General features: G+C 37.8%; 3 protein-coding genes and 1 non-coding gene across 9 annotated transcripts in view; 3 read left to right on the top strand and 1 right to left on the bottom strand.

Annotated features, from left to right (window-relative positions):
- LOC126381744 (uncharacterized) lies at window positions 1–13,213 on the top strand. Its single transcript, XM_050031206.1, has 5 exons — window positions 1–131; window positions 2,164–2,296; window positions 7,591–7,751; window positions 10,964–11,152; window positions 12,659–13,213. The coding sequence occupies exons 2-5, from the start codon at window positions 2,164–2,166 to the stop codon at window positions 12,830–12,832; spliced, it is 657 nt and encodes a 218-aa protein (XP_049887163.1). The 5' UTR covers window positions 1–131; the 3' UTR covers window positions 12,833–13,213.
- Window positions 5,945–6,017, top strand: Trnak-uuu (transfer RNA lysine (anticodon UUU)). The gene has a single exon. It is a non-coding gene; the product is annotated as a tRNA-Lys (tRNA).
- Window positions 13,214–13,329: 116 nt separating the features above from the next.
- On the bottom strand, window positions 13,330–16,015 carry LOC126381748 (peptidyl-prolyl cis-trans isomerase NIMA-interacting 4). 2 transcript variants are annotated; one of them, XR_007568955.1, is made up of 3 exons: window positions 15,847–16,015; window positions 13,675–14,163; window positions 13,330–13,562 (listed from the first exon to the last, which is right to left on the bottom strand). XR_007568955.1 is itself a non-coding variant. In XM_050031210.1 (2 exons), exons 1-2 carry the CDS (start codon window positions 15,929–15,931, stop codon window positions 13,844–13,846), a joined length of 405 nt encoding a protein of 134 aa, XP_049887167.1. In that variant the 5' UTR covers window positions 15,932–16,015; the 3' UTR covers window positions 13,330–13,843. The 2 variants fall into 2 exon arrangements, 1 of the variants encoding a protein (XP_049887167.1); XM_050031210.1 differs by having other exon boundaries at window positions 13,330–14,163.
- Window positions 16,016–16,463: 448 nt separating this feature from the next.
- The window catches only part of LOC126381634 (mediator of RNA polymerase II transcription subunit 12-like), a 59,806-nt gene continuing 48,803 nt past the window's right edge, over window positions 16,464–27,466 (top strand). For 4 of the 5 annotated variants that reach the window (XM_050031107.1, XM_050031099.1, XM_050031103.1 and 1 more), the window contains exons 1-10: window positions 16,464–16,607; window positions 16,681–16,892; window positions 17,034–17,193; window positions 17,682–17,873; window positions 18,990–19,103; window positions 19,614–19,718; window positions 20,474–20,654; window positions 21,584–21,753; window positions 22,137–22,492; window positions 23,298–23,447. In XM_050031107.1, the coding sequence (XP_049887064.1) occupies window positions 16,601–16,607; window positions 16,681–16,892; window positions 17,034–17,193; window positions 17,682–17,873; window positions 18,990–19,103; window positions 19,614–19,718; window positions 20,474–20,654; window positions 21,584–21,753; window positions 22,137–22,492; window positions 23,298–23,447 (1,647 nt within the window). In that variant the 5' untranslated portion in view covers window positions 16,464–16,600. The remainder of the gene's footprint in view (window positions 16,608–16,680; window positions 16,893–17,033; window positions 17,194–17,681; window positions 17,874–18,989; window positions 19,104–19,613; window positions 19,719–20,473; window positions 20,655–21,583; window positions 21,754–22,136; window positions 22,493–23,297; window positions 23,448–27,466) is intronic. The other variant, XM_050031094.1, reaches the window with a different exon arrangement.

Genomic DNA, 27,466 nt, shown 5'->3' with positions numbered 1-27,466 from the left:
CAGGTAGGGTGAAGCAACCACCCTGAGGGTGACGTCGTGCGGATGCGCGCGCATACTTCCTCCATATAAAACGAGCGCGCGTCGCAGGCGCATCAGTTTGTGACGGATTCACGGGGCAGACACACCTCAATGTAAGTACCACTTTCTTTTATCTCCTTTTTTTTATTTGTTTACTATTTTACCCGCTAAAAGAAATGTGGTATACCTAAGTGCGTGGGAAGCTTTTTCGTTTATTAAATAAATTGTTCAGTGAAGTTGAAAAGTTTATGAAAGCTTTAATTCTTCCAATGTACTTAATCTAGGAGACCCGTGAAAATATTTAAGTTAACTATTTTTAAAGCCGGTGCCTGCATGTATTTCTTCAAGTTAGATAAGCGGAATAATTGATAGCGTAAAGAACGAATTAAGTAGATAGGTATTTTTGAAAAAAAAATAGGTAGTATTTTAATTAAGAAGTTTATAGTTCATAGAAAGTTTGAGTAACTTAGTTAAGGTCTTCATAAAGCGACTATTTCACGTTCCCGCTTCTTTAAGTCTATATTTTTTTAAACAGCTGAGTATTGTGTAGACATGTTTTTTTAATAAGTACTTACCTTTTTTTTATTTTTATTTTTTTTTATTATTTATAACACTTCATAAATTACACATAGATTATTTACAAACATCGCTAAACCTAAATAGGTTTGTCTCGATGCCTTCTGTGATTATTTATCAATAAGACATCAATAATTAACTTATTTAACCAATTTGTGCCTAATTTTTATAGTCAAAAAGTTTAACCTACCACGATGAAACGAACTACCACAAAAAGCAATAAACAGAACATTTATTAATTAACTTAAAGTTCACCAACAACTATGGGTTATTCCGATTACATAATTCTGAGCTTTATTTAGGTATATCAGGATCTAATAAAAAAAAATACTATCACCATTAGCATAAAATAAAAGACGAGTTTTTTTACCAAATATTTATGGTAATTTTCGTGTTCTTAAGGTCACCAACATGGGCATAGGTATTCAATGAAAATATAATATTAATTAGGTACCTACTTACTTAAATCTTTAACTTGTTATTAGTTAGGGCAGATTTTAACTTAACATATTCAAGGTAAACTTGTGTAACATGAAAGATGACCTATTCGGTATTTAGATTACACGACAGACAGTTTTTTTTATAAGTACTTAGATAAAACAAAAAGATGTCTACGTACCTATCAGTCATTATAATTACATTACTTAAAAAGAGACATCGCAAAACCAATAGGTAGGTAAAGTGTGTGAAACTGTGAAGCCAATTTCTAAGCAAGTTTAGAAATCGAACACTTTGTTTTCTTTTAAAACAGTTTAAAAGAAACGGAACAAAAGCGCATCTATTTGTTTAGAAAGAAACTCTTTGAAAGAAAATTCTTTGCACGTTCTCTTTTGAAAACCGTGGAGTAGGTAATTCACGAAACTTTCCCTGGAGGCGTAATGTCGATTGCATAAGGTTAAGCATTACAAAGGGCACAGGACCGGTTCAGGGAAAGGCTTTAGAAAGTGACCTTGCCCCCAGACCGCCCCAACCAAAGAGGGTCATTCCTCCCGACTGGTTTTGATTTATTCCATGCTTCGGCCGTTATCAGATAAACAAATAAGCTATGAATTTAAATTGCCTATTTAAGGATTCAAAGTCCAAACGAACTTTCATGGCCTATAGATTAGTATTTTTATAGTATGTATCTTGTGTCTGATGATATAATGTAATTAAGCCTCTTAAGCCTGTTGCACAAGGACGCCCGAGAAAACGGGGGATTTTGTTTGCAGTTTCATACGAAGTCCCGCGCCCTGATTCGCTTAGAATAAGCTATTCTGGCACTGAGTGCAACAGCAAACGTTACTTGTACGTACTTGGGAACTGTCTTCTAATACTTAAATAACTTTTTATAGTTAGTGTTAGTTTTTAGTTGGTCTATTGAGGGGAAGTTACTATATGCTGCTGTTTAAGTTTTTTTTATATGTATAGGTTCTTAGTTTTTAAGACAAAACTTGTTTTGCTATAATAGGTCGGCAATAATACAGATTTCGATCAAAAAAAATAGCTAACGACTACGTAGAGCAGAATAAATAATAATATAAATTTAACGAATTTAGTATAACAATTCCGCGTGTTTTGTTGTTGCAGATGAAGCAGAGCATACTGTTATTCGTGGTGGCGTTGGCGGCGGCGCGTGCGCAGTTCCCCAATGGGCGCATCCTGGAGCCACCTGTACCCAGCCAGTGCGTGCAGAGAACCATCCACGAGAGATACGCTGACAGTCAGTACCTATGCTTATTTATAATATAACTAAGCTCACGACTATATCCTAATTAGGATAGAACATATATAGTAGTAGACATATATATCGCAAGATGAACAATATGCGGTATAAGTACCCACGCGACACCGAGCTTTCTGTTAGACCAACGTGATAATTGACAATTTACAAAACTAAATTGTTGATAATTAACTAGAAGTCTTCAATCTTCAAATTAGGTATACTTATTAACATATTTGATTAGGCTCAATGCTCACAGAGGCGGAACCGGGAGAGCCACGGATGCGACTTTCTGACGTGTTCAAGTTTATTGAAATCGGTTGAGATGTAGCGGAGTTTTATGCGAATTCGAAACGGCATCTCCTGAAGAGCTGTACCTTGCATAGGTAATATTCTACAAACAACACCGAAGTTAAAAACGATATAAGTGACAATATTCTTGTTGGGATTAGATAAACAAGAAACAGAATGATAAGTCGTAGGTACTTGCCTTAGTAACATATTACACATCAAAGCGTAATGCAATTATGAGAAGAACTCTGTCGCATTTACATGCCTGACATTTAGTGGGACTTTGGGATCAATTTGTCAAATGAACTTAATGTGACAAGGTACTGAAGTATTTCATATCCAGCAAGTCATAGTAGTCAACCGTCAGTATCATAATCATAAAGACAAAGACCAAGTATCATAAAGATTATAAGAAAGAAAGACAATCAAATTGCAATCAATACTTTCCTTTGAGACTTTCTTATAAAAGGAATCAATTTACAAAGAAACTAAATTGTTAACAATTAACAAAAAGTCTTCAATCAACCAATGACCACGAAAGAAAGTGACAAACGCCCAATGAACTATTGTTACGAAAGCAGTGATCGTAGTGCGTAAGCTAGGTACTTACCTATTTTATTTTATCAATAGCCTTGAAATCTTGAGTGTAGTGTACCTAATAGCGGCAAAAATTACAAAAACTACTCGCGGAAAACCGTAAGTCACGTAAAAAAATATAAATAACTATTTTCACAACACAAATACTTATAAACATATAAAAAAAAATATTGACTTTAGATAACTTGCATGTCCACTTTTTGCATCAACTGAACATTTCCATAAATAAATTAAACTTTGATCAAGTTATGTTCGTTCACACTGCACTATTACATAATTTGTCAAGTTATTATTAGAAAGACACGAACCAGTTTTAGATTCGTCTTTATTGCTTTGATCTATCAATCGGATACATATAGGTAATATTCATATCTACGATCGATCCAATAAAAAAAAATCACAGCATGTCACAGACATACAGGACCTATCTACGTACTAAACTTCCTATCCAGAATGAACCTATCACTTTATGCTTTTCGTCATTGATGACGATAGAGCAACACGGACCTCAGCGTTAACAAAAAGTCAAACCTGATACCTACTGGACCCAGATACCGAAAATATCTGCGTTTTTTAATTATTTATTACCTATATCAACAGTTTATACAATTTAGCCATGCTTTGTAAAACTGTTTAAGTAAGTAAACAGTTTGTCTCCAGGAATGAGTCACTAATAATACCTACTTACTTGGATTAGTTGAAGATAATATTTTGTACTTATTGATTTTCTTAAAAGATTTGATTTTGATTTGATGTGATATAAATTAGGATAATTATTAAGTAATAAGTAGGAAATACATCTTATATTTTTACATACTTACTTACGTACGTATACGTTATTGTTACGATGACCGCTAGGATTTTACGATGACGGTAGGTAGGCCTCATCCGCCATTCCCAATAAGAATAGAGACGTTAGTTTGTAAAAGAACAAATTTTAAAACCTCAACTAAATATAAAGTAAAGAGCTCTAGTATGTATTTGGGAAGTGTTTGCGTAGATAGGAACGGAGCATTCTTGAACATTATCAGTCAGATAAGCTTTTTAAACCTTCTAGGAAGGAAGCGAAACAATTCTGATAAGACTTAGAAAACATTTTTTATGAAATTCTAAATAAGCAGAGCGGGATTACGTTTGTATTTAGAACTTTCGTTTCGTTCTTATTTTCTTAAACTGTTTTGTTTACGCGGGAATCAAAACAAAACGACGTTCTGAATTCAAATTCTAATACAGGATCAACCTAATATAAATTAATGAACCTGTAAATCAGCATTCTTTTATGTTTTTGGAAATACGATGATTGCCGAGTGACGTTAGGAAAATAGAAGCTACTCTCATAGAGAAAAAAATAAGTTGGTAAGTATTGTATTTACGTCGTAGAGTTAATTAGACCAGCAACAAAAAGAAAGTTAGGCCTGGCAAATCTTTGTACTTACAGAGCTCGTATGCTTCGGAATAAATATTTTAAACGTGCCCTCTTAAATTTGCCTCGGATGACATTGGCCAGACAATTGGGTATTTGACTGGGTCAAAGATAAAATTATAAAATGCTAATCTAAAAATAGAAGCCAGTCTATGATGTTCAAAAACCAATCTCATTTTTCTTTTCGACTTATTTTCGATTTTTAATTACGAATTAAGTAATAATGAGTACGACGTTTGAGCTCGTATATTAATGACGTCACAGGAGAGTATTTCCATACAAACTCCAAAGAAAACTTTTCAAATCAAATCAAATATACTTTATTGCACAGAACTAGAATTTCAACAATCAGACATAACACATGAATACAGTACAATTTGGGCGGCCTTATTGCTCTAGAGCAATTTCTTCCAGGCAACCAACAAAAGGAAACAAACATTTACAACTTGGATGCGGGATGGTGCAACAAAAAATAAATAAATAAATACCTAAAAGTAAAACTAAAGTTAATATAATAAATACTCTATACTATACGTACATATATTAATAAATACTCAATTTAATATAATCCATATATACTAAAAATATACCTAACCATAATCTAAAGAAAACTTCCGTTTCTTTTCGTAAAAAGTATCTCATTTGACTAGGTTGTCATGTAGCCTATTGCGGAGATTCGAAAGTAAATAGGTAATTTAAATAAACATGCCTGTGCGACATAGTATAATAATACTTATTCTATGTTACGGTGCACGAATCTCGGCTCAAAGTTGTTTGAGAGGATTATGTCGGACAGAAGCGACTCGAGGAGAGCCAATAGTGACAAGCGCGGGAATAAAACGACTCCGTCCGAGTGGTAACCGTTACGTCTCCATTCGAAACGAAGTAAAATAGCGCAACGTAATAATATCATATTACTTACCTAACTTTGTAAAGTTTTTTTTTTATTAGTAATTTACTCTCTCTCTCTCTCTCTTTATTTAAGAGCTGCGCTCTTGTCGGTTGAGTAATCACCATTCCTGTCTTCTTCCCGCCAAAACCTGATACGACGCGACCTGCACCTTCTCTTTTATTTGTTTCATAAATGTTCTCCTAGGTCTACCCCTTCCTCTCTTCCCTTCAATTCAAGTAATTTACTATACCTACGAATATACAAGGATGTTTGTGTAAGTAAGTAACCACGTGTTTTTACAACATTTATTAATAGCTATGCTAACAATTTATCATTCTTTGAACAACTGTTTTGCCTTGTCCAGTTTATTGTTATTACTTCAACGGGAATGACTCAGTTTTATCTACTTTCCTATACGATTACTAATTTAGGCCAATGTTGCACGGCCCGGATAGCTCAGTCGGTAGAGCATTGGACTTTTAATCCAAGGGTCCAGGGTTCAAGTCCCTGTTCGGGCGACTTTCATTTTGCATGAATTCAATTTTATTTAGAAGGTTTTTTAAAAATGCTGTCATACAAAACTAAGGAAGAATGTTCCTGATAGTGTTTTTTTTTTAATATATTCAGGGTTACGGTTACCATTCGGCAGGATTTTTCCGGATTAATGAAAGACTTTAGTCTTTGAGACTTAGTTTCTACCTCTATAATCTGTCATCTACTTACCATAATATTAACGGAAAGATGGCTGACTAAGTACAGAATGGAACAAACTTGGTACTTACCTGAATGAGGGACTTTCCAGGCTACGATCCTCAAAAACAATATAGATGGCGCTGTACATATGTATTCTTTTTTCGTTTAACCTTCTAATTTTAAGAATAACAGACTTGCATCTTTTACCTTTGTTTTTGGGTGTAAATTATGACCCTTTTTGTTACACCCAGGCACAATTACACCCTCCACCCATTATTATTCTAATCAATATAAAGAGAAGTAATATAAGGTAGCAACGTAATTCTATATACGTACATAATGTGATCCAAATATCAAGTAACAATTCTTTTTATATATGCTTCTTCTATTACATTGTATTTTGGCATATTTATGTACCCGAGTGCGAAAATAGGTAATTGACACGTTAAAGCAGTACAGCGCCATCTATATTGTTTTTGGTGAACGTAGCCTGAAAAGTCCTTCATTGTATTCAAAGCAATAACACAGTTCGAAAAAATGGCGATAAAAACAAGTCCCACAGTTCTCTGTTGTCAGATGATTACGAATTACAATAGCAGTAAGCATGTTATCTGCACTTATCCGTGTTTATAAGTAACAATATCGAAAGCAGACGGTTTCCATCATCCGATGTTTCCCAGCACAATATCAATATAACGCTTTTACACTTCTCTCTATTGTCAAATGAGAAGCGTTGACTATAAACTGTTATTCAATACGAGATGCCTTTTTTAACCTTGACATTCAAGACTGGATTTTTTTCTAATAATGTCTTACGTTTTTCTTGTTTCATCGCTTCCTAGATTTTTAGATATTATCGTATGTACTTAATTGATTAAGTATTGAATTTTGAGTTGGATCCCGAAAATGTTTGCTTGTTTCTTGATATACATAAATCGACTAGTCTTTTGAGTGCTATTAAGAGCTCCTTAGCAGGTATTTATCTCGTTTTGTTTCCTCTTCATCTAACTCTACCAATGAGTCATATCTTAAGCGCAGTTTTTGCTAACATAGTTGGCTTGACCATTATAGACGGCGATACGGCTCACCGCGTATCACGTTGGTTACCTCTAAGTAAGCTCGGTGATGTGTTGACACTTAGTTCTCTTGCGATAGATGTACCTCTGACTACTCCAATTTGTGATATAATCGTGAGCTAATTTTATGTAATAAACTTACAGAATACTTCTCTCTCTCTATGAGCTGCGCTCTTGTCGGTGGAGTAATCGCCATTCCTCTCTTCTTCCCGCCACAACCTTCACCTCCCGATACGACACGACCTGCACCCTCTCTTTTATTTGTAACCACAGAACACCTATGGCTCTACAAATATATTGATAAATATATGTGTTTGTTCAGATAAGGGCTACTTCTTCTCATGGAGAGACCCGGCGCTACGTGGCGTGGAAGAGGACTGGCTGAGTGCAAGGAACTACTGCAGACAGCGGTGCATGGACCTCGTTTCGTTGGAGACCAGCGACGAGAACGAGTGGGTCAAGGCCAGGATCGTGCAGGACAAGGTGAGACCTTCAACCATTGATAGAATATATTCTATTCTGAGCGGAGTTTACTCCGAACCCAGATTGCCGCGAAAAGCATTAGCTTCATTAGAATGTAGCCGAAAATGCTGTAAGGGTGGCAAAATACTGAGGTGATGTCTCTGAATGTGCGGAACTACTGCCGACAGTGATGCATGGACCTCGTATCGTTGGAGATCAGGGACAGAACGAGAAGGTCAAGGCCAGGATTGTGCAGGTGAGGATTAGTTGACACAATAGTTTCAATCACAAACTTACAGTAGGTAGAAAGACTCCGAATCCAAGTTTGGATCGACCTAGAATGTATATAAGTGTGCATTATACCACAGTCGTTTTTCCCGTCTTCTAGCCACGACGCGTCAGGTGTCAAGAGCTAATTAATGTTGAAAATGCTTTTCATTAGCGAAATTCGGGGTCGATAGGTAATATAATAAGCAACAAGCCATCGAAACGAAATAAGTTTAAAGACTAAATATACATCCCATTTCCAACAAAGTCCTAATGAATGTACTTAATACTGTTGTAAACAAAACAGATACCTAGTGAAAACTTTCAAAACATTTCATAACACAGATTACAAAAAAGCTATGACTAAGAAACATTTCCTAGAATTTTTATTATTTCGAACTTATTCATATGGTAAACACGAGACAGAAAAATACGAAATATACAACAGGTGCAAATTATACAGCCTAGATTTTTAGCAAAAACAATGACTTAGTCTTATAGTTGTGAGTTATTAGTCACACAGAGCAAGACAATGTTATATCCTTGACCAGAAAACGCATCAGTTAGTAAGCCTATACAGGTGAAATTAACAAAACACACACGTTTTGTCAGCTAAGTAAGTAGCTGCAGGAAAACCATCGCGACCATGACGACCTATACATCTAACCATGGTCAAACCAGCCTTTTCAAAACAGATATAGAAAGCAGCGTTCGAAGCTATGATTTCTTTCCCCGCTCTTCATTTTCGTAATACTTTCTGGGACCATTGTAAACTCGCGCGAAATAGAGACAACAACTGATTAGAATTCGACATGTTTGATTGTGTTGTCATTCAATGCATGCAAATCGCACCTGTAGGGTGGATGTGAAACGTCTAGGAACACAATACGATGTCTAATCAAGTTAGTTTCACTATTGCCGCTCCATTCTTCTTTATGTGAGAATTACACTGCTTTGTTAACTATGAGCGTATATTATCGACAGTTTTGCTGGAAAAACTATAATATTGTTTTGGTTCTAGTTCTTGCTGTTTAGATAATTTTGAACGGAATGTACGCCTTCTTATATTTCTAATTCCCAGCAAATGATATCTCGAGCAAATCACGAAAGAAATCTCAATAGCAGAGAAAACTGTCTCTAAAATCTGTCAATTAGGACAAGAAGTGTGAAAACCCTGGATTTTGGAGTTTACAACCCTGAAATTTTGAACACACAATGCACTGTGCGCGTCGGTACCGATGATTTCTAAACATTAAAACACTAACATTGAAGCCCCACCCGGACGCTACCTAAATAAATATACGGGAAAATCCGGACGGCTGGCAACCCTACTCCCATGACATCAGGCACACCTATCCTAGCACTTAGTACAGGAATGCAGCATTGTTATCTAACCTGTCGCACAGACTTGCCATTCACTCGAGATGCCAACAACTGATTGTGCCGATGCCAAATTGGCTATTATGGGCATTGTGAACACCACATATATTGTTATGGTAATGAGCAAGCAATCTTCGCGAGGGCCCGCCGTTAATTGTGGCAAATTGCCGCATACCAAATGACAGGAGTAAGTATTGTATAGGCTTTATGCTTCTCTGTTATGTGTCGGGGTAATTGGTCTTTGGTTTTTTATAAAAAATACAAATTTATTTATTCGTCAAAACACAGGGTGATGTTACAATTCAATAAACAGGTGTTAACACTAAAAATTAAGAGCCACTGCGATAACCGTCAGGCGTACGAAATAAAGCACAAAATCAAAAATGAATTAAAATGAGAGAGATTACAGTACTACAACTACAACAAACAACAACTACAAGTAAACAAACTCAACAGTCAACTACAACTCAACTACTAAATTACAACAATAACTACAACTATTTAAATTATATATACTTGACTTGTCTATGTAAACAAAGCTAACATTCTGTGATGACCCCCTTCTTCTTCTCTCACGTAGGTTGATAAATGACCTGTCTTATCCACCCTAGTTTCAGGGAACCGCCAAAGACCCCTGACATGGTCAAAGTAACGACTACATACTTAAGTAAATAGTAGCTGGGACCCCCAATGGCAGGCAAATCTTAAGTTACGCAATGCATAAGAACTAAAATACAACCTATTGTCACGTAATGAGGAGAGAAAACGCAATAGTCATCAGACATAACTTAGATCACCAGTTATTGTGTTGGTACAATTGTCCCAGTAGTCCCCTCTAGCCCTGTCCCCCTGCTAAAGGCAGGGCCGGGGAAAGGGCTATAGGGGACTACTGGAAACAATTCGGTTGGTAGCTTACCGGTAGACTAGGTCTTACCTCTAAAACTATAAAGTTTCCTTGCATTCCTAAATGTAGGTAACCTTCCCATGTAATCTGTATCCACAACCAAAATATATAGAACCATATTGAAGACTATAGAGAACCGGAGAGGAAATATGATTGGCCACCTGATACGATTTATTTATAACAAACATTATAGAAGGAAAAATTGAAGGGAAGAGAGGAAGGGGTAGACCTAGGAGAACATTTGTGAAACAATTAAAAGAGAAGGTGCAGGTCGTGTCGTATCGGGAGGTGAAGGTTTTGGCGGGAAGAAGAGAGGAATGGCGATTACTCCACCGACAAGAACGCTCTTAAATAGAAAGAGAGAGAACCAAAATATGTGACCTCCGTGTTTCAGTGGTTGAGTGGTTTCAGTTCTGGTCCACTCCTGGTGGGGACACCAAGGCTGATGAAGTCGGTTATTGATCTACCAACCCACACAAGAGAAGTCCATAATGTTTCGTAAGTCCCGGTTTTCCAGGTACAATAGTAATGCCAATGGGATTTTAAAAGGAACGCTTGGACCTCAGGATGTGGGTGAGAGCTCTCGCCTCCTCCAATTAGTCCGGCTAAGTAGTTAATACCATCCGAGGCAAATTTAGAATACATCAAGGGAAAAATAATAACAACAAAATGTTCTTTACAGGTGAAGTACATCTGGACGTCGGGCCGTCTCTGCGACTTCAAGGGCTGCAACCGTCCCGACCTGCTGCCCAACGAGGTGAACGGCTGGTTCTGGACTGCTGAGCTTCAGAAACTGGCTCCCACCACCAACCGCCAACAGAACGACTGGTCCGAGGGCGGCGGCATCGGGAAACCACAGCCTGATAACAGGGTCAGTATAATCATAGAGAAACGAATAAACTATATTACTGTGAAGTTTCATTAAAATCAATATTTAATTGAATGAAGGAGTCGCTGCTTACCCCGGTGGGAAACAGGCGTGAGTTTATGTATAAGTATATGAAATTTTTGCTTGATAGACAATCATCCATACATCCTCTCAACCTTTAATTTACAATAATAGGTGAGTAATGGATAACTTAATGCTGAGTACAGATGAGGACCTGGTAAAGGCTTAAGGACCTCCGACTCCTTACTTTTCCGTGTAGGTACTTATTTCCAGGCTGTACCTAACTACCTTTATAACAATAGTCTATTCTAGTTTTTTATCATTCACTCATTTTACGCTTCGATATTCTTTTACGCCATGTCACGTCGCAAGCACGAACAGGTGCAGCCTCCAATCGCTTCACGCAGTTAATTAACGAAACAGTGGATGCACACGCATTACGGAATCACTCATGCGCGGTGATGCAAGAGGCATCGATTCCGCGAATGTTAAGTAATGTTTGTCATAAACGCCGCCCAAAAACGATCAGGTCATGCGCCGTCTGTCACGCAACGAAAACGAAAGCGGGCGTGCATATTTTATAGCCTGCGAAATGCTGAAGGGCGTGCGACGTGCGTACCCGCATGTCCCGTCCGCTTTCTACAAACACCTACAACATGCCTACAACAAAAGCTCATCGGTATTCCGTACGGCGCGTGTCTGTTTGCGTGTCGCTTTCCCCGTGCAGGCGCGCGAAATAAACAATACGTAACCCTGCGGTGGCGCAGATCATCCGCATCCGCTTTTTGTCAAAACTAATTTGCCTCTCAAGGCCCTACGCATTACGCAATTATGTGGTTAACCCACACTCGAGGCGGCAGTTGTAAATACACAAGCGATTTAGAAGATTTACAGATTCATTCATAAACACGAATGTCATAAGAATAAAATAACAATAAAATCCTTTACCATCGCGTAAATATTCGTGTATTGCACAATCGCGGTTGATGAACCGATTAGATGATAACATCATGAGTTACATCATCTCATCATCAAATACTCGTATTTAAAGTTAACGATTTGATTAGATAGAATTATGCTAATAAAAATCCCTCGCGACCCGTGCACCGACTGGCTTCACCCACCAGTGGGTTCATAGGTAATTCCTTTTACCCGTGTACCAGATAATATTAAAATGAAAAGTGACTCGACTCCTAACTCTTACAAAATTAGATTCTAGTACTTTGATGACTCGAGTCTTTCTACTGCTGAATGTATTAGTGTAATTAGCCAATGAGAATAGTAGTGTAACGGGAAAAAAAAGCTTCCATGACTCGACTGGTAGTGCCAATCAGTAGTGTCAAGGGAAACAAAGGCTGATTAGGCTTCTTCTATGGATCTTCTTCTCTTATGGGTTGTGAGGTGAATGACAACTGCAATTTGAAGCACTCCTCCCGTTATTTTAATAGCAATACTTACATTCTGAAACTCATTTAACTTTTTCTGCAGGAGCTGATCCAAGGCGGGGCGGCGGAACACTGCATCGCGATCCTCAACAACTTCTACAACGACGGCGTCCACTGGCACGACGTGGCCTGCCACCACCGCAAGCCCTTCGTATGCGAGGAGAATGACGCCCTCCTCAAATACGTCCGCTACACCAACCCCAATCTCAGAGTTTGAATATAAACCTCTAACTATGCTACGTCCAAAAATTTAATCCGTCAATGATTAATATTTTTTGTAGATCGTCCACTGTTGGAATAAGTCTTTGTCACCCTAATATCGGTGATACGTTCAATTCAAAGGGATTTAAAGCATAGTTTATGAACCAAAAAAGCTCAATTCATAAACGTTAAAACTCTTGTCATGCAATCCATCGAAAGTGACGTCATTCGTTATAAAATAGGTACCCATGTTTTGGTCCTAGCTTTAAGTTTACCTCATTAAAAGAATATTTATTACAGTATTGTAATCTAAATAGTAGTCAGCTGGCGATAAAAACTTTACAGTTTTTTACTTTTAAGTATTTAAGATCTGTCAATAAAGACTGCTTTAATTTTATCTATCTTTTATTATCAATAATACCATAGAAAATTTATATTGAATACTCTACATTTATAGAATAGGACCAGACGTCTAGCAAAGGAAGGGGACAACAAGACCATGAAATTCATACCTGGGAACATAGAAAACGCATTTATTTTTCATTAGCTTAACAACGAATTTGTCTTAAATATGGTATAATGTTTAAGATGGAACTGTTACACGAAACCTGTAACGGAGCGATCTGGGCGTGTTCTTCTTGGTCATTATGAACCAGAGGCAGATGTTGCAGAAGTAGACAAGAGATAACAGCATAGTCACGTGCATCAGCCGGCAGAGGCGGAGGAAGCTCAACTTTAATCCTGAGCTACAAACAATAAATACATTGGCAAACTTTTCAAAGCAATAACGTTAAAACGTAACTGAACAATTGTTTGTTTATCCATCTTAAAAGTCAAAGGTTTAACAGCAAAACTTACTCTCTATTAGAAAAATCATCTATATTAGAGTGTAGGGACTCATTAGACCTCTCAGGGTCCGGCAACAGCGAGACATCCTTGTCAAATTGCTCCTGCAAACAGCAGATCCTTTCCATAATGAACAAGAGTAGTATCGCCCAGAAATATTCAAATTCGAACGCCATTTGGGTCATTTTTTTCCTTCAACCATTATGATATGATATCCAAACTTTGTTTTGACGGGCGGATCGGTATACACAGGACTGTTGACTGTCGATATCGGCAAGGCGAATGCAGCATCCTGGAATGGGCCGACCATGGAGCCCCGGGTCATCCACCCCAGGTCTCCGCCCTGCCGAGCTTTGTCCTCACTGTAAGCCGCTGCTACATCAGGGAACTTCTGTCCTGCCTTCAATTTTTCCAAAGCTTCCAAACATTTTGACTGTTTCTCACACAGTATGTGACGTACTTTGACAGCTGTACCGCCTTTTTTCTCCTTTGCTCCCGATTCTAAATTTGAAAAAGTATATTTTTAGAAAAAAGTTTAAATATGAATAAAGAAGGAAAATTATTTCGGATCTATACGAACGGACGGTACGCCACCGAAGAGTTTTCGCCGGTAGCACGGTTCGCTAAAAGCATGTTACGACAAAATACCTACCTATCTAAATTACCATATCTCATCTGATTGACTACCACTTCGCAGAAGCATAGGCACTGCCCCAGTGCCTACGTCCGCACTGACAGGTGGCTAGCTTAGCGCCTAGGGGCTAGCGAGACCTAACGACTAGCTTAGTAGGTATAACGAACGTTGTAGAATGGTCGCAACCGACTGCACTATGCGCTTGGCGGATTCGCTAGTCACTAAAGAGAATATACCTAAATCACTGCGTTTTACTAATCGCCTAGTGTATAGGCAAGTAAACAAACATGTTGGTATTTTACAGTTTTTTGCCACTTTGTCTCAGAACCTCTATTAGCTAGAGCACTGTGCAAAATGCCTCAATGCTCTTTTTTCCATTTCCTCAGAGATTGAAGTTTATTTTGGAAGTCTTTAGCGCGCCTACACTTAAGTTTCATAGTGCACGTCGACTACACACACTACACTTTGCTTACGCTAAAACGAAATTTAACTTTGGCCAGTTGTTCTACGGTTATCAAAACAAGAAGGTAAATAAGTATTTATCGTCTTCTTTTTACAAATGATCTGATATTTTGTTCTAGGGTCGACCGAATCAAACAGCACCTGTACTTTCTGTCATGACGTGGTAATCTATATATGTAAAACGTCAATGGGGTATTTTCCTAGGTCAAAAATAAATTATGAAATTCTGATTTCTAAATAAGCCATTGGTCCCAGGCTATTAGCCCAAACACCTCCACAAACCCACAGTGGAGCATGGTGGAGTATACTCCACACCCTCTCCGGTTGATTAAGGGGCCTGTGCCCAACCGTGGGACGTATATAGGCTGTTTAAGTTAAGTTTAATAATATAAAATGTGTCACTGCTATACATATATTGTAGGTAGGTAGGTACCCACTTGTGTAGCTACCTACTACTTACAATAGGGTAGGTTCCAACTAGTCAAATCAGACTTTTTACACTTAGTAGCCCAGGACCAACGGCTTAGCGTGCCTTCCGAAGCACGGAGCATCTTACTTTTTCGGACAATCAGGTGATTTAAGCCTGCAATGTCCTTACCAAACAAAGGAGAGTCTCACAAAGTGATTTCGACAAAGTCCCCATCGAGAATTGAAACCGAACCTCCAGATCGTAAGCCCAACGCTCAAACCACTAGACCACCGAGGCTGTTGTACAAAACATATCTTGGAAATGGGTATCCTAGAAAGATAAGAGTTACAAACAAAGAGATTCTTTCGATTCCTAATTCTACTCGGTACTAACAGACGTCTGGACTCATTGGGTAGATTTGTGTGGTTATGAAGGCCAATGCTGCGTTATAGATTCTGAGTGGCGGATAGCCGCAAGACCCACGAAAATATACATAAGGGGATGGCCTTTTGGATTGAAACCGAATGCCGGTCGCACGTTAATGTCGCATAACTAAGTCGTTATAGATCATAATTGTATCATGGATTTATGTTATCGAACGCTTTTAGTCAATCAACACACTGTAATAACCATGAAGAAACTTAGATAGAACTGTAATAACCCGGTAATCTTCTCTTACCTTTTGCATCACCACTAGATTTTCCAGCGCCACCTTTGCCTCCACTCGCTTTACCACCTTTCTCGGGTTGTTTTTTTGGAGGCATTTTGTTATTAAAATAATATTATATTTTCTTATTTGCTTTATAACCTCTCACCAAACACACAAAATAGTAAATAAAAATGTAACCCGACCAAATTTAAAAAATCTACCCATTTTTGTAATAAGAACTGTATGTATGTGTCATAAGATTAAAAATCTATTGTTTTCTTATGTTGTGAAGTTAGCAACGATTCAGAAATTTTTGACGTTTCTAATAATTGCTATATGAAAAAATATATATATTTAGAGAGGTCCAAAACCGGTAATCACAGTAAATCGATATAAATTCAAAGATGCGTTCATAAACTTTATACAGGATGTCTGTCACTTAAAGATAAATTGTTTACAAAACAAGCTTATTACAATAAGAGTTCAAATATTTGAAATTTACTGAAAATACAACTTTTCTTTAATACGAGTCTTGTAAAAATAATATATTAACATCTTTATATTTTTTTGAAGATATAATTGTGCATATTGATAGCACGCAATACAGCTGCATTATTTAAGTTTCAGAACACATCGCACCCGTGCAAACGTCATGAACGGATTACACTTTGCGTTTTTCTTGATTACAAATTAATTTTATTATTTTTATGGTTTCTTTTTAGTATTATTCTTGGATTTTTTACCTAGAAATAAGTGTAATCATGTGTTTTTTACATAGGTATTAATGAAAGGTGGGTGTCCTACTTTCGAATGTAAACAAGTATTGGGCGTCTAAGTATTTACACTTTGGTGTTTCGAAATTAGCAGATTCCCCATCCACCGACACCATGGGGATCATGTACGAGAAACGGCCGCTGAAGAGGCCGCGGCTGGGGCCTCCGGACGTGTACCCACAGGAGCCGCGCCAGAAGGAAGATGAGCTCACCTCCACAAACGTGAAGCACGGTTTCTCCACTACTCCACAGTCCAGCGATGAGTTTGGCACAGCTAGGAACTTCAACTACTCAGCTTCGAAGGTAACATTTTACTGCCTAATCTGTTAAAGTATAAAAAACATTCATTTACTAATAAGATTATTTTTTGTAATTATTTAAACTTTATTTATGCTTAAGTAATATATTATATAATATTATTATATATGTACAAATTGTTCCCAGATTGGACAGTTTTTCTCCAGCATCTTATCTAAGAAGGAGGAGCTGAACACACTACCGGACTGTGGCAGGAAGAGACAGCAAGTAAACCCCAAAGACAACTTCTGGCCAGCTACAGCCCGCACTAAAGCACAGATTGAAGCCTGGTTCAAAGACTTGGCAGGTAAGAACAACATAAAATGTTGCATGCTTAATTTTGTACAACTTTACACTATCTTTTTGTATTGTGTTATCTATTTCACTCTATAATCTGTTACTGTTGAATAGTTGAAAATATGAAATTAATTAATATTTATATAATAATGAATTTCAATCTAATCGAGCAAGATCCCACTGCTGGGCATATACCTTGGCTGAAAAAGGCAAAAAAGGCTGACGGGGTCAGCTGGGTTGGCTTGGCTGGCTGGGTGGTGCTGGGAATAATGAATTAGTTAATTATTTTTTAATAATTGGTGATATTTATGCATTGCCACGGACCACTACTGTTTCAAAAAATTAAATATTTCTAATCTACTTATCCCCTAATCCTATCCCTCCCAGGCATCTTAGGCTATCTCTAGTTTCCCATTATCCCCTGCTGGGTTTCTAATCTAATACAATATTATCCATTTCTGTCTTAACTAAAAGGTATTTTATCTTTTGTTCATACAGGAAGTAAACCCCTCTCACAACTGGCAAAGAAGGCTCCTAACTTTAACAAGAAGGAGGAGATATTCATCACACTGACGGAGTACCAGGTGTCGATGCCCCGGGCCGCCTGGTTCATCAAACTGAGTTCTGCATATACTGTGGCCGTCTCTGAAGCCAAGATTAAGAAGAGACAGTTGCCTGATCCAACTACAGGTAAAAAAATTACGACTCTTGTCATAAAAGTAGTATTTACATGTGATTCTTCTACACTTAAATGTTAATATGTTTATTGTAGCCTGTTTTATGAGCAAATAAATAGTTTGAATTGTATTTATGAATGAAGATTCTGTAAAATATCTGTTTTGACAATAAACTTTTTGTTACTATAACATAACTGACTTACTAGATAAGTATAAACATTATCAAACAAAAAGAAATCTAACGCAATCAAAAAAATCAAAAAATCTTAATTGTATTAACATATTTTTTTTATTCTTTATTTTATCGAGGCTTTGAACACCCTGAGTTTTTTTTTCCTCTGAGTGAAGAACACAAGTGAAAAGTGAACACCCTGAGTGATCTCATAGGTGCTTTACCTCATAGGTGCCTTCATGTACTTATCCCTTAGGCAAAGGATTGATCAACCAGATAATATAAACTAAAAGCCTTACATGATAGTGGCTCTGCCAACCATTAACGTTTTTAAGATAAATAGACCTATAGATTTAGATGAGGGTGCCTATAAGAGATTCAAGCCATAATTTTAATCAGACTCTAGTTTTTTCAATTATAACAAAATAAAAGAATGTCATTTTTATTTTTATATAGAGAATAGCCACATTGTATAAAGTGGGAGGGTGTGACACTGGTTGTAGCTCCTAACACGTCACTTATCCATACAACAACACTGCTTATAGTCTAGTGGACTGATCATAGTGACCAAGAAAAAAAAATTAAAATGAAAGTCAGTAAAGGCTGTCCAATAATGGAACGATAAGTCTCACTCGACTTCTAATACTGTGAAAAGAACTGCTGAAAGTCCAAGGACTGATTGTAAGATTATATAAAAAAAAAGAATAAAATTTATTCCCTTATAATTTATACCCTTGTTATGTATATATTTATTGCAAATGTGATAATAATAATAATAATTAGATTAAACTGTCTTAAGGGGCCTCTACGTGTTGGCTTCGGCCCCACGCACGCCTTCCAAAAGTCCGGGCCTCCATAGGCCCGAGATATGAAAAAGACATATAATAATAATGTTTATTGAAATAAGTTTTTACATTATGCATTGAAACCCAAATCAAATGTTTGTTTTATTTTCAGAATGGACAACAACATTGATAAAGTTCCTGAAAGACCAGATTCCAAAGCTGGCTGAGTACTACCAAAGCGCTGTCCCGGGGAGTGTGTCTGACAAAACACCGCCCTCACAATCTGGTAAGCTTAATGGAGAATTCATCCTAATAAAAAGACACTAAACTGTATGAAAAACCTTCTACGAAACCCTCGGTGCATGAGTTGGACAAATAAAAAACAATAGTGTAATATAAGTGGTGTTTTATTATATTGCGAATGCAACATGGTTCAGCAAGAATGAAGAAATACACCAATAACTTAACATTCCAACCGTCGCCTAAGAGATCAAAAATTACCAAAAGTAACATCTAGAGCGACTAGCCGATCATCCGAATCCCCTCGCATCAGAGCTTATAGACCTCGTAAATGTGGTGAAACGACTGAAGAGAAGCCATGTTGTATAAAGTGGGAGGCTGTGACACTAGTTGTAGCTCCTGACACGTCACTTATCCACTCAACGAAACTGCTTATAGTCTAGAGGACTGATTCCAGTTTAAACCAAGAAAATAAAACTGTATAAAAACCTACGAAACCCTCGGTGCATGAGTTGGACAAATAAAAAACAATAGTGTAATATAAGTGGTGTTTCAGGGCAAGGCACCCCCAGCCACAACTCGTCAGGCAACCCGCCCGGCAGCTCCACTCCTAACAGCTCCACAGTGCCCAACTCCATGCATTCTCCAGGGAATTCCAGCAGTAAGTACCACAATCATGCATTTTGTGCGTCATAAAATGTATAACCTTTTTTCAAGGCTATAAAAGACACACTTTACTACATAACATAACATAGAACAACTCATATACGTCCCACTGCTGGGCACAGGCTTGCCCTCAATCAACCGGAGAGGGTATTCACTGCTCCACTCCACTGCAGTCTCCACTGCGGGTTGGTGGGCCATTTTACTAAATGCAATATACGTAAATTATTGAGTATTGAGAGGTTTGACACTCGAGTAGCAATCCCCGGTTTAGAGTCCGCCTTTGTATTTGAGACCCTAACTGTTCAGCCTACAGTGTTCAGTTCCGCAACGCCGAGCGGCGATACCACGCGACCAATCGATGTTTTGTGTGAATTCTCAAGTTAAACTAAGTGTATATTACTTTTTGCGGTGTTTCCCTTAAAATTTTTTTTTCCCTCTCTAACTTGCGATCGGTTTTCCAACCATAAGCAGTTTTTTTGCTAAGCAGTATTGGCGTGTAAGGCATGCCCGCCCATTGTCGGGATGCCTGCATGTAGCTACAGGTTATCGCAAGTGTAGGATCTCTTCGACGTCTTGTTTGTAGTGGCTTGCTTAAGACTTGGGCAAGTTGGTTTTGGTGATGTTCGATCCTGTCCCTATAGGTTGCGGTAATCGCTTTTATCTCCTCTCGTACTGTAGGAATGTTTAAGTACTGGTGGATTTCATCCATTAAATTATATGACCTTGAAGTAAAAGAACATGACCTCCCAGCTTTAGGGTCAGCGACGCCCGGCTCAGAGAGCACAGACTGGAGACAAGCCCTGAAGCTGTGGAACTACTGCTGTCGGCTGGCCAAACACCTGCTGGATGAGGGGCTGCTGGACCGACACGACTTCCTCACCTGGATCATAGAGCTGTTAGACAAACGTCCGCCCGACGATGGCCTGCTTAGGTAAGTAACCAAAAAAAAGTTGAAGAAAGAACTCTTTTTCAGTATTATAAGGTATATTTTTTAAAATAAAACGTAATTTTTGTAGAGCATTTTTACCTTTTTGGCGATTTAACATAAGAAATTTAATACTATATACAAACAGGAAAATACAAAACAAAAGAGAAATAGAAATAAATTTAATCCAATGGTATGATAAATTTAATGCTTATTTGCATGCAGGTATCACTTTCGAAATACATGCAAATGCATGAATAGGATAGTTTTCTACTAGTCAAATCAGTTACTTTTTAATATACGTCAAAACACAAAATTACTAAAGAATTTGTATGAAAAAGCACACATGTGACATAGAAAAACGTGATAAAATTTCGGACTTATTGTTACGTTTTTCTTGATTAAAATTCAGTTTCAGATAAGTTAAATAGAAAAAAGAAAATGTTTTTCGTTAGTTTTAGACCTGTCTTTAATCAGAATTTCATAATTTTTATTCTTAGTACACGACCGACCAGGAATTACAAAAACACTTACAAAAATTCACTCTATTCCTTTGACGTGTACTATAGCAAAACTCAATGCGCTATTCCCTCAATATGCAGTACGACAGTATGATACCTCCAAATGATTGTAGACATGTAAACGGCATCTGTGATCTAGTTGAGCATTGGACTCACAATCTGGAGGTCCCGAGTTCGAATTCCGTTGGGAATATATCACAAGAATCACCTTGTGATCCCTAATTAAAGAAGTAAGATAATCCGTGCTAAGGGCAGTCAAGCAGTCTGTCCCAGGTGTTTACTTAGAAGTATGTAGTCGTTACATAAGCCATGTCAGGGGCTTATCACGGCTCAATTGTAATCCTGACACCATGGTTGTTGAGGTTGGTCATTGCCCGCACAACCCACACGATAGAAGAAGTCCTCTCTCCACAGGCTGTTCCTCCCCCTGGCGCTCCAACACATGTGCGACTTCGTGTGCTGCGAGGGCCTGTCCCGGCGGCTGGCCACCAGCTGCGCCAAGAAGGCCGCCGCCATCTGCTCCGTGCTCTCCGAGGCCACACTGCGCACGCTCAACCAGCCCGCCGTCTTCAACAAGCAGCCAGGTATTGTTCGTCACCGTAATTCTTACCCAATCAACAATAACCCATTACGCTTCGTCGCAGTCGAAACGAAAGGGCAGACACCTCCTAAAATTTTAAGTTATATTATACCTGTCATTTTCTTATTCGTCGCAAAGAAAAGGGACGGATGATTGACAGCTGTTAATATTAAAATGAACGAGTAAATGAAACAATAAACTGGACGATTCAAATAGGCATCTCTGTGGTATGCAACCCACAAAACTGTCAACATAATTCTGTCTAGTTTTACGCTAAAATTAGGAGGTGTCTACTGTAATCAGAACCATTATGTGTCTTCGTTTATTTACCATCAAACTATCCCAAAACAAACAAGTCAATGTTAAATCATGCAACCTCTTCATCAGAACCAAACACCGCACCGATGTCGCCGGCCCCTGACGCCAACAGCGACGTGAAGCCCAACATATCACAGATCAAACGATCAGCCACGCCAGCAGAGCAAAACCAAGGCACTCCCAACGCTCCAATAGGCACTCCTAACCCCTCCCTTGGCACTCCCAATCCTCTAGGCACTCCCAACCCTCCTCAACCAATGGATGTGCAGGTTAAAGAGGAGAATGACTCGCCCCCAAGAGATACCAAAGCTACTCTGAATACTGTGATAACAGCGGCTTTGAATCCCGTGCAAGTTGGCTTCGGAGAGATTCTCAACTGCGCGTACCATAGAGACGTCATTATACAGTTGGCTACTGTGCTCCAAGTAAGTATAAAACTTTTGGTTTTAAATAAAAAGAAAACTAAATAATTTATTTTTAAAATCATTAATTTACAGCAAATTATCGCAAAAAACATTTTTGGAATAACCTTTTATGTTCAACACTCAAACGTTTATGGCTACATTGTGTAATTTTTTTTATTAAAAAATAAATAATAAAAAACACTTTGACAGTTCTAAAACTAGCTCTATTTCTGTCTTGCACGCGTTTTAAATAAAGGACGGCACTATTTTTGAACTTTTTAATCTCTTGTGTGAGATAAATGACCGTCCTCATCAAACCTGGTGTCCAGGTTATTATTGAGTCCCCAAAGGCCCCTAACAAGACTCAGGTAACCACTAAATACTTAAGTAAATAATAACTGCTGCTTAACGTGTCCTCCGAAGAACAGAATCATCTTATTTACCGGACAATCAGGTGATTTCAGCTTTCAACCAAACGAGGTAATAGCACCAAGTGTTTTTTGTTAGGCGTGCCTCCACCAGGTCTAGAATCCAGGACCTCCGGATCGAAAGTACAACCTCAACCACAGTATCTGGGAGGCCGTTTTTAGAACTGTCAAGCTAAAAAAGTTTTGTCCACCAGAATTAGCACCATAGTAAAAAAAAGAGAAAGAATTGGCCTTTACTCATAGTAAGAATTCTTTTTTTTTTTTTTTTTTCATAGTAAGAATTGGCCTTTCATAGACCAGAATGGAGAATGCTACACTTAAATTAGTGTTGAGTAAAAAAAAGAACCTCGCATAACAACCTTGTTACACTTCCCGCTACAACCTCAATATTTGCACAGATTATCTGCATCGAGTGCCCAGCAGCGATGGTGTGGTCGGGCTGCGGGTCCCACTTGGCCGGGTCCCCACTGGACCTGCTCCCGTTGCCGCCGTCGGCGCTGCCCATGCCACATATGGACTCCGCTGTCACCGAGGAACATCGGCGTATTGTGAGTAAATAATTGGTTCTGTTAGAGGTACTTCATTCCTTTTCGGCGGAAAAAAATGACAGGTAAAACTTAAAATAAAATTAAATGGTGTGTACAGGAATTAGCACCAATATAAACATCATTTTATAATGCAGAATATTTTTTGTATTAATCACAATTAAAAAAAAATATAGTAACTACGTATTTTTTGCCGTAGTTGCGGGCAACAGTTAGTTACTGCTTGATATTAGAAATAGTAATAACCTAGTTTCCAACTAGTCAAATCAATTACTTTTTACAAAACACGAAATGACTATGGGCTTACTCTTTTGCGGCGCGGATTGCTCAGCGCCTAATCATTGTGTGAGTTAACATTTTAAAATACACTTCTCATCAAAAAAATCGAAACACTTCCGTTTTCATTGTTTCTGTCCGAATTTAACACAAAAACGAATTCATACGATGAAAAAATAGTATTTTATGCAACAGTTGTATAAGAAGGGTCAAAAAATGCGAGTGGCGTGAGTTGCGATGTGAGCCTTGGCGAACATCGCAATAAGAGACGCCACGAGCATTTTTTGACCTAGTTATACAACGTTGCATACAATACTTTTTCTACGACGACGTAATTTTAAATGAAACAAAAATTATACAAAGAAAAATTTTATTTATAAAAATGAAGATGTAAATCTTGAGCTAACGTTGAAATTTCTTCTGGTGTAGAATTCAATAGTTCTTCATCCATTTTTCCTTTTTATTTTATACTTTTTAGTGTTTTGAAACGAAACACAAAAATTTTCCAATTTATTTTCCAACGCGCGGGAAAATGGCGGCAAATGTATACTTTTTTTTTATAGTATATCTATGGCACCAAACAAAGTAAAGGTGCCAGTTTCCAGGTCAAAAAAAAAAAAACAACAACAATGCTTTTTTGGCGACATTATAGTACAGTTACACTTTGTAAACAATGCTTTTATAGGCCATAGAGCGTACACTTTTTCAAAGAGTTTAATTATGTATGTACTTATATTAGACTTTTTGGTTATTTAAATGCCAGATTAAAGTAGAGGAGTAGAAAAAATACATAAATGTATAGCTGGCAGTTTGGCCATTACAGTAATAAGCGAAAATTCTAAATTCAAAATTAGAATTTCATTTGTTTATCTTATAAACGAAATGAATCACTGTTTTGAGACAAATGTGTGTTTAGGGTTGGAGTACATTTAGCGTTTAAAAACTAAAAATTGGCGCCTATCCTTAAACTTTTTGTTTTTTATTTCAATACTGTGACTTTGGGACGTCTGAAAAAAGGTTTTTTTTCTAAAACGTATGGATACTTCGCCCACAGAAGCCGCCCAAGTTGTGGCATTGCTGGATTCTGGCCTTAGTCAGCGTGTTGTGGCTGCAAGACTGCATCTAAGCCTGTCATCTGTTCATAGAGTCTATAAACGTTATCGGGAGACTGGTTTGTTCACGCGCCGTTCAGGATCTGGCAGGAATCGGGTCACTTCTGAGCGAGATGATCGATTTATTGTAACAACTTCTTTAAGAAATCGACGCCTTAACGCTTTTCAACTGCAGCAGCGGCTTCGTGTTGTACGAAGGGTGGCTGTAAGTGACTCTACAATTAGAAGAAGGTTGAAGGATCGTGGACTGGTACTGCATAAGCCAGCAAATGGGCCGAAATTCACTGCAGACCATCGAAGAGCGCGCCTTAACTTTGCACGTGAGCACCTAAATTGGTCATACCTACAGTGGAGCAAAGTTCTCTTTTCTGATGAGTGTAAAATTATGCTGTATGGTAACGACGGAAGGAACAAGGTCTACAGAAGAGACGGAGAACGCTATGCACAATGCTGCATTGAAGAAAAGGTCAGCTATGGTGGCGGTTCGTGGACGGTTTGGGGAGGAATCAGCGCCGACGGTAAGACAGAGCTTGCTTTCGTGTCTGGGCCACGTCTGCCTGCACTAAACTGTCATCGGTACGTCGAAGATTGTCTCGAGCCTCATGTGATGCCCTATGCACATTTTATTGGCAACGGCTTCATATTCATGCACGACAATGCTAGGGCTCACACCGCGGGCGTCGTACGAGATTATCTTAACGAAGTCGATATCTCTATTATGGAATGGCCAGCAAGAAGCCCGGACATGAATCCCATTGAACATCTGTGGGATGAATTAAAGAGACGAATTCGAGCAAGAGATTCTGCCCCAGAAACACTTAGCCAGCTGCAAGATGCAATCCAAGAGGAATGGGACAATATACCACAGCATGTGATCGTGACTCTCATCCGATCGATGAAGAACCGTATGGAAGCAGTAATTAGAGCTCGGGGAGGGAATACAAGTTATTAAATAAACGTTTTTTAGCTTTTTTTTTCATTTACGTGTGTTGTTTTATCCATTTCCTTTTACTCCATACGGAATAAAAATGACTCATTTAACAAAATACGAAACCTATGAAAAATTCATTTAAATTTAGAACATTAACATTAAGATTTGATAAGCTCATATTACTCACTATTAAACGACATTTAACATTTATTCCTAAATGTACATATTTTTCTGATAATCCTGACAAAACGTAAACTTGCAAGGTGTTTCGATTTTTTTGATGAGAAGTGTATATAAATGTATATTCACTTGACTCTTTGTGAAACGAAAAAAAAATATCAAATTTTTATGAAAAAGCTACCTGTGACGTCATAGAAAAACGTATAAAATATCGGATTTATTATTACGTTTTTCTTGATAAATAATTTAAATAGAAAAAGGAAAAAGTTTTTCGTCAATTTTTGATGTCTTTATTTCGTAATTAGAATTTCGTAGTTTATCTTTGACCTAGGAAACTAACGAATTCCTTGCTACTAAAAAAATATTGCTAAAGGAGATCATCGGATTTCGGCCCAGAAGTCAAAGTGCCGGCCAAAAAAAAATTTTGCTATATTCCGCTAGATCTGATCCGTCTGAGCATTTATTACTATGGCACCAAAGCTGTAGGGTCAATATCTTCGGTTTTATTCGAATTAAAAAAACTGTATTTTTCATACATTTTTGGTGAAAATGAGAAGTGCCGGCCAAGTAACAATAATGGTATATATCCTTAGAACTTATCCGTCTGAGCATTTATTACTATGGCACCAAAGCTGTAGGGTCAATATTTTCGGTTTTATTCGAATTAAAAAAAAACTGTATTTTCATACATTTTTGGCGAAAATGTGAAGCGCCGGCCATGAAACAATATGTGTATATCCCGTTAGAACTTATCCGTTTGACCACTTATTATTAGGGCACCAAACGTCTATGACCATTATTTTGACTTTTGTTGGACTTTACGTTATAGTTTCTCTGTGAAAAGTGCCGGTCAGCAAAAAACACATGTCAAAGCTATCGAGAAGATACCTGTGAACATTATTCACTATGACAAAAACGACCATTAGTTTGGCTTTTGTTGGATTTAAAAAAACTTGATTTTTAATCATTTTGTAAAAATATAAAATATAACAGGCGCGTTATTTAAAGCATCGTCAGAATGTTTATTACTATGGCATTAAACGGCTATGACCACTATTTTGAACTTAATTCGATTTTTCAAAAATCTGGAGTTTTCATAGATACTACTTTGGCGAAAAAAAGTTTTATCTGGTGGTTTAGTTTTATCTTTCTAAAGGCGTAATTTTTTAATTCGAATAATATGGTGGTCGTCTTTTGAAAAATAGGTTTGCTTTTGACCACTACCTTGCCTGATGGTGATACACGCTTTAGAAGCTACTTTTTTTAAGAAAAGTGTGTATACAAGGAAAAACAGTGGGGTGATAGAGGTACTATGTTATCGGCAAAGTAGCACCAGGACATTGTGATCAGCATACATGCAAAGTACAACTACCTGACACCTGTCTTCCCTAACAGCTACTTCAGACGTCATGCCGAAATACGAGTTTCGTCACTAGATAGCAAGCTTATCTTTGGAGGGTGGTAACCATCTACGGTCAAGGTGAATCAATACCATAATTCAACCTAAACTTAACGTTGAGTCG

The sequence above is a fragment of the Pectinophora gossypiella genome, chromosome 3 (genome assembly GCF_024362695.1).
Source record: "Pectinophora gossypiella chromosome 3, ilPecGoss1.1, whole genome shotgun sequence".
Classification (NCBI taxonomy): domain Eukaryota; kingdom Metazoa; phylum Arthropoda; class Insecta; order Lepidoptera; family Gelechiidae; genus Pectinophora; species Pectinophora gossypiella.
Note: the sequence above shows the minus strand (reverse complement) of the source record. Positions and strands in the feature narration are given on the sequence as shown.

Bases quoted from the DNA above. Each gene is read 5' to 3' on its own strand.
- LOC126381744 (XM_050031206.1), top strand. From the start codon at position 2,164: ATGAAGCAGAGCATACTGTTATTCGTGGTGGCGTTGGCGGCGGCGCGT. The intron at 2,297-7,590 runs GTCAGTACCTAT...GTGTTTGTTCAG, and splicing joins CCACGAGAGATACGCTGACA to ATAAGGGCTACTTCTTCTCA. The intron at 11,153-12,658 runs GTCAGTATAATC...CTTTTTCTGCAG, and splicing joins AACCACAGCCTGATAACAGG to GAGCTGATCCAAGGCGGGGC.
- LOC126381748 (XM_050031210.1), bottom strand. From the start codon at position 15,931: ATGCCTCCAAAAAAACAACCCGAGAAAGGTGGTAAAGCGAGTGGAGGC. The intron at 14,164-15,846 runs GTAAGAGAAGAT...TTTCAAATTTAG, and splicing joins ATCTAGTGGTGATGCAAAAG to AATCGGGAGCAAAGGAGAAA.